Genomic DNA, 15529 nt, shown 5'->3' with positions numbered 1-15529 from the left:
CACAACAACACCACCACCAGGGACATGTGTTATATATGGCAACAGGCAGACACAAACACACACATATTCAAGTAGTGTACACAAAAAAAAAAACAAATTACACCTGAGCTGCATGTGCTTCCAGCTGCGACCCTCTGCGAGCAGTATGGACACTAATCCTGCCATTCAGCACGACATTCTTTTACATTTACATGTCACTCTGTAGTTGCACATGTCAGCCTGTTATCACACTACCAGCAGCTTATAAAACATGACTGTAGCCTATACATCTTTTAGGGGAGTCAGAGAATGATTATAATTTCTCATTACCACTGTGCTTATGGTGGATGCTAAATCTATGAACATCTACAGTGTGATTTGCAAAAGAATTACATTTATACCCAAATAAAACACTCACATTACAAAAATATTGTATTATACTAAGCTGCCTGGCATCTAGTCAAACTAGAACATGTCACGGTAAAGTGTAATTATTGATCAATCATTCAGTTTTTACATATTCCTTTAGATAAAATAAAATGAATTTAAATCTTGTAAGAATACACTGTCACAATGGTGAAAACAAACATGGAAATAGGTTTTCCTGATTCAGCAACAAGGCTGGTTCCAGCTTCTTAAAGGGGATTTGTGCTTTTTCTTTGTTTTTATGATTTGGGCTTGGCAAAACAAGCTCTAGACATTATCTTGAGCTCTCTGACGTTACTTACCATTATACCCCAAAACCAAAAAAAATCACCATTTGCAGAATGTGCAAAATAAAATTTTTTTTTAAAAAAAAGGCCATATATTTTAGACCTCATTCTATCTCCAACCGCGCCAGTGAAAGTGTTTTCGATGTGACTAGTATTAGAAGGAAATCCATAAATCTTCAATTAACCCAAATATTTGGCATTCAAATTACAAACCTGTTAACTTCACAATCAATACTTGATAGTTAACCTTTGTTAAAAATCAACTGAAATGGAGCGGAAGGCACATTCCTCACAACACGTAATGCCAACCACTCATATGTCGTGTTGCCAATTTTAGCACGATCCAAGAATGACTAGTTTCAAAGAGATACAAACTGTATATGTGTATATGCTTGCTTTTGCTTGATCTTCTTTCCTGCTGTGAAACACTAGCTGGCGGAGTTTAGAACATCAAACAAGAGGAGTAAATGAAGTCACTCTATCTATCATACTGTTTTGAAGTCTTTTATGCCAGACTTTCTTACTTCATGCTGCTTCTCTGAGATATGTGTGTTCGTGTGTTCCGTGTCTGCGTGTGTGTGTGTTAAAAAGGAGTCTGTGGCAAGCGTGCAGAGGGAAAAATCTCCCATGGTCCTTTGCTGCGTGACTTCCAGCAGATAAGGAAGATAAAAAAGAAACACCTTTGAAGTTTTATTCAGTTCCTTAAGAGGGCAGGGAGGGAGGAGGAGGAGGAGGAGGAGAAGAACTGGGGAGGGGAGCAAGACAGGCAGAGCACTGCAGGTAAAAAAACAACAACAACAAAAAAACACAACAAAAACAAAAACACAACTATGGACAGAGGAGGAGGGAGAGAGAAAGTGATTAATCCTAATCTACGTTCTTTTTGTCTCTTTACATGCCAAGATAACAAGATTAGCTGTGAAGACTTCACTGATGTCTGACCTGAATCTGTGCATCATTTTCAGGATAAGTGAAACCCATGACATTTTCAGAAGAATACACACGACCTTGACTGCTGAACACATGAAAGGAGCATACACAGTGACAAGAGGAAATGTCAGACACTGCACGATCCTTGTATACACATTGATTTAGACACACGTACACCAGTGCAATAACCGGAAACCATGCAGGTGCTCTCTTTACAGCATCACTGTCACAGTGGGTGAGCATACACTAGAAAAGCCCACACGGCCCAGGTCCTCAACTGTCACGTCTTCTTCACTGTGTGTGTGTGTGTGTGTGTGTCTTTCAGACTGACTAGTGAATATTTAAAGAGGGTGCAGTAAGCAGCAGCAGCAGCAGCAGAGTGGATGTGTTCTGCCACCAGAGAGAAAAAGACTGGTCGCCTTCTTTCCACTTATTTTTACTGCTTCCTCACTGTGTGAAGACAGCAAAGTCACAGAGAGGGGAGGGGCCGATATGTGCAAACAACACACACACAAACACACGCAAAAGTATAAAATGGTTTATTGCTGTGAAGGCCAAGGAGACAGTTGATGAGATGATGTATATGGGTGTCACACATCCATCCATGTGTGTGAATGCGTGTATCAGTTTGCACTCCTGTGACCATGATATGATTAGTTGCCATCTCTAGTTGTCTTTTTGCCCATCAAGCTGAAAAATCACTTCTCCCACGGGAATGGCAAGAAACTGTGATTAATCAATTAGCAGATCAATAACCCTGTCAGTCAATAAGGCAACCTGTCAGTTTCTTCCTATGTCCTATAGTGCCAAAAGAGGTGAGGAGTCTTTCCTCATTTGGAGAAGTACAGCTGACATAAAATATTCACAGGCATCAGGAAGAAAGAAAGGAAGACGGACATAACAGAAGTATTATAAGTATAACAAGAGAGTGAGTGGAGGTGATGGCTAAATAAAGGGAATAAAAGTGGGGAATACAGATGAGGCACAGGGACAACAGTGAAATCTAAAGGAGGAAGCCGAGAGAGTGGAAGATGAAGAGAGAGGGAAGTGGAGAGAGAAGGTATTTAATTATTCAGCATTACCCATGTTCTCTATTTATGGCCCTTTTAAACCTGGCAGTAGAAGCTATATATATATATGCACATACTGTAGGCACACTGTCCCCCCTTAAGTAGAGTTCACTGGGGATGTTTCAATGCAGAAAACAGAGGAAACAAAAGAATGAACGTGATTATATATTGATAAGAGAAATCCACAAAAGCAAAAGGATGAAAAGTAAGAGGATGTGCAGGCAGAGGAGGAAGAACTAGCAACATAACCACCATGGATCTCTCATGTGAGAGGAGTGAAGGCAGGGTAAAAATATTTTCTATCATTGGCTACGTCTCTGAACTATTTCTGCTGTCAAAGAAACTACAACAAAAATGATAATGTGGATAGATAGTTTTTTATTGTGATAAGATTTTAGGCATATATAAGAAGGAAAGGAGTGAAAGAGAGATGGTGGAAAGAGAACTGAGAGCCAGATCTGTATCATTTAACTAGATGGAGTAATGGAATTGCTGATAAACCTGTTATCTCTTGCTCACAGGCACACGTGGAACTATGTGGCACATTAGTGCCCTTCTTTAACCAATAATATAAAACAATGCTGCTATCACACACAAATGGATGCACAAAACCATGCATGCATAGTAAACCTATAGCTTCACTATACACATAGTTCACCGAGTGCAATTTACTACAGCAGAATAAGGCAAACTCATTTTGTGTTTTTCCTGCTGTAGGAATAGAATTGAGAAAACACTTTTTTTTTTACTTTTTCTTATAATCTTTCTATTCAGTTAAAGTGTAGATGTAAAAATGCCTTAAAACTTATTAAAAATTAAAACTTATTAAAGTTTTAATAACCTCAAAGCTAGCTTTAATTTTTTTTTTCATCCATATGATTTTTTTTACTTGTTATTTATGGTTTATTTGAAACTGTAGCACACCACAAATCAAGGCATAACTTGTACTCTGTGATCACATAAACATCAGAAAAACTGGCCCCTGAGCAACTTGAATATATTTTGGGAATCAAAACAAAGAGTCAAATCATTTTTGCAGTCTGTCTGACTCTTATCTCCTTCTGCTCTTTTCATCTGAGCGAAAAAAGGCAAACTGCACAGCACGCTGACAAGGATTCACTGATGCAGAACAGAGATACCACAGCTCTAAAGAATGATATTGTCCTGTGTTATTTTTCTCATATAACAAGTGTTTAAAATGATTCAGAACGAGCCAGAGCAATTCCACTTCACTAATACCCGCCAGGCTGAAGGTCAGTTTATCATCTCAGTGAGTCAGAGGTTCACCTGCTCAAAAAACGTTGATCCTCTTCAGGCAGCCTGCCTGAAAGAGGAACCTCAGCTGTGTGAGAAATTTAAAATAGATGACATTTTTGCTCAAGTGACTCTGCTGCTTATCTCTGTGTCTGAGACTGATCTTTCCTAGTTTAAGCTGTATTTATAGAGCACTGAACAGGATGATATTTGAAGTTTAATCTTTTTTTCTGCTATGTTTGTCCCTTTCATACAGCTATTATGACAGATAGGCCTTCATTTTTTTCATTAAAATTAAACTGGCAGTCCAAAATCTAAATATATGAGGATTCATATCACATATGAAAAAAGAAACCGGAAAACCCAACAGCCAATTACCATTCTGAGAAGAGAAACAACACTTCAAACCTCATTATCATCCTAAATTTGATCCCATTGTTACAGTTTTCAACACGCAGCACAGTTTGCTTTGTAAGCATTTCCAGGCACATACTTGTACCACCAAGAGTAACCATTATTCTCAAGCCATTTGTCATTAAATTTGCATTCCCCCACTTCCATACAGTAACAAAGAGGAATGACTAGCAAGCCCTTTTTCCTAATCATCATATTCCAGTCTGGCACTGAGCCTATGATTCTTTTTTTAGCCACAAAAATAAGCTAATTTATCAAATCAGCTTAATTGTTAAATAAATACGGGTGAGTGGGACTGTAAAGTATAGCCTTAACAAAGCACTCACATTGTGTGAGGTAAATGTGTATCAGAGGGGAGAAAGCGGCATGTGTGTGTGTGTGTGTGTGTGTCATGGAAAATTTCTTGGTCAAGTGACTGAAAAAGTTTAAGACCAACCTGGGCCTGAAGTTTCAAACAATATTTTTTATTATTATTATTTATTTATTTGTAGACTAAAAAAATAAAGATTCTACTGGTTATTATTATTTCTGTTTTTCGTCCTTTCTGGATCTTACAAACAACCACACACACACATATTTTTAGAAGTGTGGATAAGTATGTCTGACCTTTGTCTGACCTTTCATTTGGTTAAATAGGCTCCTCTCCATCACCACCTGACCGTAAGTCTCTGGTTCATTAGACACATCCTCAAGCATGCAAAATACATGCACTGAAGGCTTTCAGAGTCAGAGGCTGTCCACATATTTTATCGGTCCATATATTTAAACATATTTATTCCAACTAGGGGTCATTAAACAGAGTGACACAGGCTGCTTCCCTATCCTGCAGAGAGGCAAAATAAAGCAGCAGAATCAGGAAAAGGAAGCAAGGAACAGAGAACGACAGGCTGTCATGAAGAGAAGAGGAAGCTCAGACAGTGACATGGACTGAGAGATTCTGTTTAAATAACTGTGGGAAACAGCTGAGCCCATCTGACAACAAAAAGCACAAACCACAGTGATGTCACAAATGCAGACCGACTTAGCACGAGTACTTCCTGTGTCCCAGAAAAACCTCAAAAGGTTATAGCATTGCTGAGATAAGAGAGGTCTAAAAACAGTAAAGAGAGTAAAGTGTTATTTAAAGGGACAAGAAAAATTAGCAGGTTATCGTACTTTTACACATCTACAGTTTCACCACAGCTGTGGGGTTTCTTTTATCTCCTGTATTATTTCCTATGCTCCTTCATTTACATTGTCTTTCTTTGTTTCACGCGGGCTACTTGCAGAGGCTAAATAAAAAACTGATAAGAATGAGGAGCATGCTATCAGAATGACATTCTTAGTGTATATAAGTCTCACCTTGTACACCTGCCCATATGTGCCATTTCCCACCAGCTCAACCAGCTCAAAGATGCCGACGGGATCCTGTAAATTCAAAGAAAAGACAGTGGAATGGTTAGAATACAGACACTCAGCTCTACATAACCTTAAAACAAACTCAGATTGTTTGAATGCAATAAGGTATGGCATATGTTTGCACAGAAAAGCCTTCAGCTGGTCTAAGTCTTAGGTACAGGAAAAGACAGCTTCACAGCTGCCAGATGAATTGTCTAGAAATTTTAATCAGATGGTGATCAGAGATGAGTCTAAAGAGAAGCAAATGAGCGGTGATATGGGGGTTTAAGTAACTTTACATCCAGCGCCATCATCAAAAAAAGGATTACATTCCCTCCAGCCTTAGCTTCATCTTATGTTTATTGCTCAGTGATAAATGTTAGCATGTTAACAGACAAATTATATCTACTTAACATCAACACACTGTAATTCTGAGCATGCTAGCATGTTGATGTTGCATGCAGCGTTGAGTCTTTTAATCCATATTACAACAGTGGGCATGTATTCTAAACAGTGCAGGTAGTTTAAATGAGCAGTAATGTCTCAGTAAAGCTCCCAGAGTGTTGATACACTATTCTGAAATGCAGTGCTGGATTGCTTTAGGCATGCATCCAGACTAGCTAATAATTTAAGCCCACGGTCGCTAGGTTGCCAACACAACTCAACGCATCTTTGAAAAGGAGCAGCTTGAACTGAGCATAAAACCCACTGACCCTGTGCACACACACACACACACACACACACACACACCTCCCCCTTCCTTTCTGCTGCACGTTGCTACGGCATTCCAACAATAGCTGGCATTTACCCTCTCCTTCCTTCTCTCTCTCTTTCTTTCTCCCTGTCTCTTTCACACTCTCTCTGCTCTTCCAGCTTCTGTTTTCCAACCAGCTGAAGTCCATCTATGTCTGTCTCACTCTTTTATCTGCACTTTGCTCTCATTCCAACAGTGAATGAGGTTCAGAGTTCCAGAAACACTGAGGTCCTTTTACCAGCTTTACCAGCTTTTCTCCCCGCCGCTGTCATTCACAAGTTTGATAAATGTGGCCATCATTCATCAATACATCAACTGTCCTCAACCAGAACGCTGGAGCTATTCTTGAGGTTTTATTCACTCGACATGTTCATGATGACAACACAATAAAGCATGTAATCTTACAATGATAGTTCAGACTTTTGAAAATGTCATTACCAGCTCACTGGAATGTGGATTACAGTATGTTACAGCCAACTCTACTGGGTATTCAAATAAATCTTTGATCCGTTTTTTATATTCCATTCTTCTTTTAGAGCAAAAGAAGATGTTTAAAAATGTGATTCTTCAACTGGGGGCAAAGCTAAAGGCTTATTTCATTGCTGATTCACCAAAAATAAACTGCACTATTATGTAGATCTACACTGGGACTCATACAAACCTAAAGAACAGAGAGTTTTACACAATACTCCTTTCTCACAGACAATTCCCCTCTCAATAATACATCTTTTTTTTAATTTCTATTCTGAACAGCCACACATGTATTCTATTTGCATCCTTGTCCCTCTTTTCTAACCTTATCACTTTCCTCCCGTCTTGCATTCGCAGTTCATCTATTTTTTTTTTTTTTATCACGTACTTTCTCTTTCTCACTGTTTGCACTTCACATTCATATCATGTCTGTGAATTTTCAATTGAACTTGCAGCTAACTTTGCTGGCATGACACGTGCGCTACCACAGTGTTAGTGAACCACATACCACAGATGAAAAAAGATTTTCCTCTGATGTTAAACAGGTAACGCTATAGCCTATTTTAAGGGGTTTGCATAAATGTTAAGACTTCTAAAATGCATTTTCTCCTTCTTCTGTTCTTCTGTCTCAACTTCCCCCTCTTCCTTCTCAGTGTCTCTGCCTTTCCCCATCCCTCCCTTTGTCTCTCTCACTCTGTCTCCATATGTTTGTTTCTGTTGGTCTCAGCAGACCTGTCAACCTGTCAGCTGTTTCTGAAGACAGGGCCTTGCGCTTTTCTTGTTCCCTTCTTCCTGTTTTCTGTCGTTTTTCACCCCTCCGTTGTGTTCTGCAGACGCCAGCACACACATGCGCTTTTCCTCGTACACAAACGCACGCGCACACATCGCAAAACTCATTCTCTCACTTTCTGTCTCAAGTACATCCTCCCGCTGTCTAGCTCTCTCACACTCTCAAAACTACATGCACACAAAAACACACACACTGTGCCAATAACACACTCCTACACAGGGATAGTGTTCAAATGTTCTAACAAGTATGAGTGGGCACAAAATGATGAGTGTATGTCTAAGTAAATGCTTGTGCACGTGAAAGAGAGAAAGTTAGAGAGAGACTGCTAGTTGCTTTTAACAGTGCTAACATGGGCATTCTGAGTGTGCATGTGACCGGTGTTGCCAGCTTATAGAGGTAGATTATTTCACCGTTTACTTTCTTTATCTCTCACTACTTCTGTGTGTGCATCTCCATGTGTGTGCTTGACAGCTGTGTGAATCAACTCTCAGAGCCGCAAACAAAGTTCTGACAGTCTGTCTCGAGATTCATCGAAGGATGCCTTCTCGTTTCCTTTTTTGTTTACACACAACAGAAACGTTCACGTGCAAAAAAAAGAAAAGAAAATACATATAGGTACAAAGGCAATGCTTCAGTTCATACATATCTTTAGGCTTACCCACAAAAATATAGTACAATATCATTCATATTTTAGAGGCCACTTGCAGAATCAGCTCTCGGCACGTGGCCACCTCTAAGACTGCATCTGCGTCTGTGCGTCTGTGGGTTGGAGTTCCCTGTAACTGAAACAATTCGGCCTACTTCCTTGTTTTGTTTTGGGGTTTTTTTTTTTCATTTTGTTTTCCTGCTGAGTCTTTGCCAGGGTCACATGACAGCCATATGACCCCATTGGTGGCCAATTAATCATGCTGTGCGTCTCTATAAAGCTGCTGAATAACAGTACATTAAAAATAGCTTGTGATACATTAAAAAAAGTGCTCAGAGAAAGAAGAATGAGGATCCACCAACAGATGTAAAGACACCCACAGACAACTTTTGAGCAGAGGCTTCTGTCTGATGATGGTGCAGTTTTTTTTCTTACTTAGCTTTATTCCAGTTCAGACGCTTCTCTAAGAATTTTTCAAAGCCACAAAAGAACACGACTTCCTTTATTTTCTATAAGCCGTTGCAACATGATAGAAGCATGACACTGACTGGTCACCGATAACCTTTATTGTACTTCATACAGCTTTTCTAATAAGTTAATGTAGGTAACAGCTAATTGACCAATTGTCAGCGATGATTTTATTGGCCAATAGCTATCTGCAAATCTATCACTATCAGTATTTATAACAGCTGACAAATTAAAATGTAAAAAGTAATGAGCAATTCAATAACTACACATAACAAAAGTTACAGAAAAAAAACATATCGGTCGTTATATGTAATAGCAGATTTTTAAAGCACCAAATATCGGTAGCAGTATCAGTCTTAAAAATCCTATATCAGTCAGGCTCTAGTCACAAGTACATTGTATTAACTTTTGGTACATGAGATGAATACAGTAATGGCTTGTCTCTTTTGCTCCAGACAGAGAATATTGGCCCATGAGCAGCAGAGTCCATTAATAATGGATTTTTAAGAGCAGGCCTGCAGCCCTTGCGAAAGCCACTTTACGACATGTGTGAGGACTTTTACTGACTGCATTCATTCTTTCATTCTACAGCCTAACCTTAATTCTCTCCACTACATTCCTAACTTTAACTCCTATCTAACCAAAAGCTAATCCTAGCTTTAACCTTAAAACTAATGTTAAAACCAGAGCAAATTACTCACATAAAATCGCTATCAGGTGATCTAAGCATGGCTGAATACACATGGAAACATAATCAATCTGATCAGAACAAGTTGCATGCAAAGGCCATAAGAAATGCAGCTGACTCTTAAATATATATTGCTTGCTCCAGCGGATTACAAGGCTGAGAGGGCCATGTGTAAACAAGGTAATTAAAGATTTTCAGTAGAGCTATTAACAACGAATCAACTGTTACTTACAAAGTAGACTCGCCCTTCTTGAGAAGTAATGTATCACTCAATGCTTTGTTGCCTGACACATTTTGATGCATTCGAGGTATGTGAATTCCTTTGACAAAACCACACCTCGATGCCATTGTGTAAAGTCTAACCAAAGCCACTTTTACTCTCTAATGCTGTGTCTGTTTGTTCATTGTATCAGCCATATATCAGCTGTGTTATGAATTAAACCAATACTAAATCTAAAGATCACATTGCACTAGAGAGTAGTCACTAAGGTCTTTGTATGAGATTTTACTTAGTTCTGATTTCTCTTATGAGTTCAGCTCCAAACATTAGTATTCATATCAATCACACAACACAGTTACATACTTTAAAAATATGCTCAAGTGACATGTGACTTCAAATTAAAAGTGGAGAGGAAAAATGAAAAATAAAATTAAGACAGAGGCAACACATTTAACACACAAAAACAGCAGTACAATAAGTGAACATTAGAGTCCCGATGAAATTGAAAATAATCACTGCAGATGCTGGAAATCTAATCTATGACAGTACATTTACATGGTGACACAAACAATTATTCTTCCGGTTTAGTGAATCAGTTTGCAGCTACATCCCAATCACGCTACATTTTACCAGCTATCTTTATCTTTGTGAATGACAGACCAATAGCAGATAGCTTATTCAATGCAAAGTTTAGAGTCATATATTTATAATATAGCAGAGAAAGACAGAAGGTCTATTAAGGTTAAATCATCACATCTGAGAAGATAAGCTATGAGTATTCTGATTAAGATGACGATTTACAAAACCACTTCTCAAATTATTTGTTTAAAAAAAATTGGCTTATCAGAAAATAACAAATTCTTTCAGGTCTTTTAGCGTATTTTTATTGTACATTCCTGCTGCTAAAAAGTAAGACTTTGAAGTGTCTTTATAGTCATAACAGTCATGATTATTTCAACCAGACCCAGCAGTGAGTTGTGCAAGCTTTGCAACGAAAGCTGAGGAAATAAAATTAAAATTGCACAAATCTCTATTTTCACATAGACAATTGCTAAACTTGTATAACGTTACGCGTAATGTGATGTGGGTCAAACTAACAAACCACATGACTAAGACAACTGGCAGTTGATGTGAATACTATTGATCATCCTGTTGCAATGCTGTGTTTTGAACTTTTGGATTCTGGCAATTATTTGAATCTTTCATGATACAACTGTAAACTAAAAAAAAAAACCCACATGGCAATACTACTGGCCCAATATACAGCCCACACCCCTATACCGCAAAATTGCTCTAGAAAGTCTTAAGGATTGCGACAAAGAGCTCAAGAGGTTGACTCCAGATGGCCAAAATGTGTATACCATATAAGCTGACAGTACATCCATATTGTGCTTAAAACTTATCAAATAATCCCAATGCACCCTGAGTTACTATAACATGGCTTATGTATAGTTTTGTATCGCACAACAGTACTTTAGCATTATATCACCAGCCTTTATGCAGTAAAAGTTAAACTCAAAATGTTACTTTTTACACTCACCAAGATCAAGATTTTTGCCAAGCTCATATTTACCTATTGTATATCTGTAGTATATCTTTCTGTGCATTAGCCATGGACCAGGTGAGTGCAGTTAATTTTTGTAGAAAGTGATTTTCAGAGATGTGAGGTGGATTGAATTAGGGACTCTAAGCGGATGATAGGAGTCATGCTGGGGCCAGCTTTGCCTCTTATAAAACCACTTACACTTAACAACACAGCTCAACACTGCTTGTTTTTACAAGGAGATGTCGTTGTAGCCCAATTCCCAGTACATCTCACCCAGACATGTACAGTACATTAGCAGGAGTCCACTTCTAATCACAGATTAACAGGCCACTGAAGAGGGTACACGCTGCAGGGTTTGTTCTGCAATGCAACAGAACCTCTCGCCACCCGATTCTGCCAACTTGCAATCTCACACCTTTCCCTATCCCCATTTGCCCATCACTCCTCCCCTTCTGCATGAATTGCTTTTCTACATCCCTCTGTCATTTCAATACATTTTTCTTTCCTTGCTGCCCTGCACAATGTGAGTGTGACACAATGGAGGGATCACTCCTATTATGGACTTGTCTGCATGCACATGATTCCTTCAAACACTTCAGATCAAGTGTAAGTGTGCACTTGTGCGTCACTGAATGAGAGGGGTGAAAAAGGAAGCTAGTATGTGGTGCAGTGCATACTTTCAAACATGCTGGAATAGAACGCATTCGATATGTTGCACTTTGACTGTTTTAAGTCATGGAACTGGAGCTCTTGATGTTTTTCATGATGTTTGCCATGCATAATGCAAACCAGGAGTTTACAAACTCACGGAGGACATCAAGGTGGCTACGTGCATCTTTTTATACAGTCTACATTTGGTTTTTGTCAAGCACTTCTAAGAAGTCGTTTAGAAAGCAGACAGTGCGGTCAGTGCTTACACACAACAAACTACTCATGTGAGGTTTGCCAAGGAATCCTTTCCTACATCTTTTCTTGGCTCACTTACTTTTTTCCTGAAATGAGCTAGCAAGTTGCAAGAAGCAAAATACCAGCATTTATTAATTTGATATCATAGTTTTATATACTGATTATTACATTTTTAAAGGATTTTAATCATTCATAAACACACACAAAATGTGTAATACATAGTTTACAACACTAAAATAGTTAAAGGCACATAACTGTTTACAACAACTCTTTCAGGTACCATATCAAGTGATGGTTTTTATAGATCTAATAAAGTACAATAATTAAAATGTGCCCATCAATCCTTATAGATGCTTACAAATATATTATGGTATGTTATAAATAATTAATTAACTATAATAATAATAAAAGCTACACTGGAGGGCTTAAATAAGTAAAACATGCATGCAGACCACAACTACTTATACATTTTAATACTTATGGCAGGGAATTAAAGCTTTAATCTAACTCCATTAGTGACTTGAGGGGGAAAAAATAGGTCAACTAGAAGCAGGCAGGCACAGTGGAAGGGAGGGTGGGAGGGAGAGGGGCATTTCTCAGCGACAGTCTGCCATACAGTATATAGACTATTCATGAATAAGCTCTGTGTAAGCCTTGGGCACTGCTGTGGCCCCGTTACTATGGAGTCCATAGTGAGGGGCAGAGGAATGTGGCCTTACTGGGCAACAGGGATTGAGAGGGAGAGGCTCTAGAGATGGGTCTTTGCCTTGAACTACTTTAGTCACTGGTCACATCTCCACCTTTACCCCGAGCTCAGCCCTCTTGTCATTTTCTTCTTCCCTTCTTGGGTTCTCTCACTGTCTCTCAATGTTCCTGTAAATCTCTCTAAGCTGCCTTCATCTTCAATCCAGCTTTCTCCCTCTGCGTTTTCTCTTAGTCTTTTTCTGACCATGTCACTATCCCTTCATCCTTTCACCTTTTCTCGCTTTCATCTCAGCTTTCACACCTGACTCCCAGCACAGCACATTAGTCTACTGCCAGTATTAGTGTGTGGTGTGTGTGTCTGTGTGTGTATTACTCTGGCTGGACTTCCTGCTGGTTTGCCATCTGTTGCTCTAGTCAGCTGACTAGATGAGCTTGTGCTCCTGACGCCTCTGACCTGTGTGTGTTCGCATCACTTTGCATAAAAACCACTGTCTGTATTTAAAGAATTTTTAAAGTATTCAACCTTGTATGATATTTTTTTATGGTTATTGCGGGTCATGGTAGGATGGACCAGAGCAGCAACATTTCTGTGAATGCCTCTAGTAAGTCTGGCCTTCCCCACTAAAATAAAACATGATGCATCTATGCAGGTGCCGCAGGGTTGATGTGTCACACCAGCAGATGTTGCAGAGACCTGACAAGGCATATGAAAACAAAGCAAGAGAGGAAAAAATGCAGAGGCAGCAAACATGAAAAACCACTTCTTTTTCCACTTTACTTCCCACTCAATTCTGTCTGTCTCTTGTAAGTGTGTGTGTCTGTGTGATGCTCATTGTGCCTATAAGGAAGCTCTAGCCCTGGAACAGCCCCCCACCCCCCCAACCATACACTCATATAGACTAAAACACAATGCCCCACCATCTTCACCAAGCCCAGTATTTATAAGCCCCCACTCAACCCTCCCCACCTCGTCAGAGCCAGCTGACCTACTTCCTGTCTAGCCAGTCCAGCAGTGGATGACTGTAACTTCATCTTAGACCATGTGTGTGTCTGTCTATGTGTGTGTGCGCGCACGTATGTATTGCTCGGGAAGATAGGTATTGTTCGTACATGTTGAATGGACAAGCCTTGGTTTGTTTAAGACTTCTCTGGAAATCATTGTTTATTTCAGCTTGTAAAACATGTTGTTCAGGTTGTGTAACTTGGTTACGGAGGAAATCACAGAAGACATTCACAACATAATATTACAAGGAAATAGCTGGAGTATAGTGTTGGGGAAAAATATTAAAATAAAAGTTTTGGCTTCCCTTAATGTAGCATTATGGTGGTAGGAAATCTCTATTCTATTTTTTCTGTTCTATTTTGTCCACTTCCATCTTTTGACTCAAGTACTATTTTTATGAAAAATATGAAAACTTTTTTTAGAGCTGCACCACTTCATCAAATGAAATATGTAACATAGGATTCTGCTCTTGCCAAAAACCTTTAAGCCTCTTAGTGTTTTGAAATCATCACTACTTTTAAGATAGTAGTAATCATTTGACAAAATTAAATATTCCGATACTCCTAAATGCACTTCTATGTAAAGGCAAACATGCGCATCTGCACATCAATGTAAGCTGCCTCTAAGTCACAGTGACAGACACTTGAAATCCTGCCTCCTAAAGAATAAGGCATCCATGGCTGAACTCCCACTCGCCTCCTCATTCCTCTTTCAGTGTTTCTCTGTCTGTTTTGTTCTACTCCTCTTCTTCTTTCAGATTTCTCTTTCCATTCTGTCTTTAATAGAGCTTGTCCCGCTGATGAAATTTTGCTAGGCGTAAACCTGAAAAGTAGCACTTATTTTCCTAAACACTTGATTCACAATTCCTTGGAAATGTTATTCTTCTTTCAAGCAGTGCAAGGAGGTGGGCGCAGAGACATAATGCTAGGAGACAGAGCGACTGGCAGAGAGACAGGGAGGTACATTCACTCAGTCAGATAGTCAAGGTGATAGAAAAACAGGTGATGAAATTGATAGAAAAGAAATGGAATGGAGGTAGATGGATGAGTTGGTGTTAGTGGAGCAGAAACAAGTAGGCGAGAAACCATGAAGCAAGCAAGAGACCAGCAAAGACAGAACCGGAGACAAAAATGGCATGTGGGCACAAACAGACGACAACTGCGCTGTGTGAGAGAGACAAAGCAAGAGGGATGTGGTTTTGTTTCTCAAAGCGGCAAACGGGTCTTTAGCTGAAGCATCCCTTACTGCTTTATGCAGTTGACTATCAGCTTGGCAGACACCTACACATTAGAAACACACGTACTGCCCAATGAAGTGAAAATACGGGTCTGCACACATAAACACAGGCTGTTTGTGTATGCCTGTCTGTTTGTGTGCACATGTGTGTGTGCGTGTTTGTGTGTATTATGGCTTACAGCACATACTGGATGAACAAAAGAACTGGCTATTGCAGCATGCAAGGCTTCAGTTGTGACTTTGAGTAGGTTACAGTGACTACAGGTAGGTTGGCACACTTCCCTCTCTCTCTTGCACACACACGCGCACACATACACTGAGTAAATACCATGATGAACAGCAAAAGAGAGGAAATCTGG

The 15529-nt window shown here is 39.3% G+C and overlaps 1 protein-coding gene across 12 annotated transcripts in view; it reads right to left on the bottom strand.

Annotated features, from left to right (window-relative positions):
- Positions 1-15529, bottom strand: part of tnika (TRAF2 and NCK interacting kinase a) — a 53747-nt gene that overhangs the window by 37266 nt on the left and 952 nt on the right. For all 12 annotated transcript variants that reach the window (XM_026151107.1, XM_026151108.1, XM_026151109.1 and 9 more), the window contains exon 2: positions 5702-5767. In XM_026151107.1, coding sequence (XP_026006892.1) covers positions 5702-5767 — 66 coding nt within the window. The remainder of the gene's footprint in view (positions 1-5701; positions 5768-15529) is intronic.

The sequence above is a fragment of the Astatotilapia calliptera genome, chromosome 19 (assembly GCF_900246225.1).
Source record: "Astatotilapia calliptera chromosome 19, fAstCal1.2, whole genome shotgun sequence".
NCBI classification, from domain to species: Eukaryota; Metazoa; Chordata; class Actinopteri; order Cichliformes; family Cichlidae; genus Astatotilapia; species Astatotilapia calliptera.
This window is presented reverse-complemented; position numbering and strand designations above follow the sequence as displayed.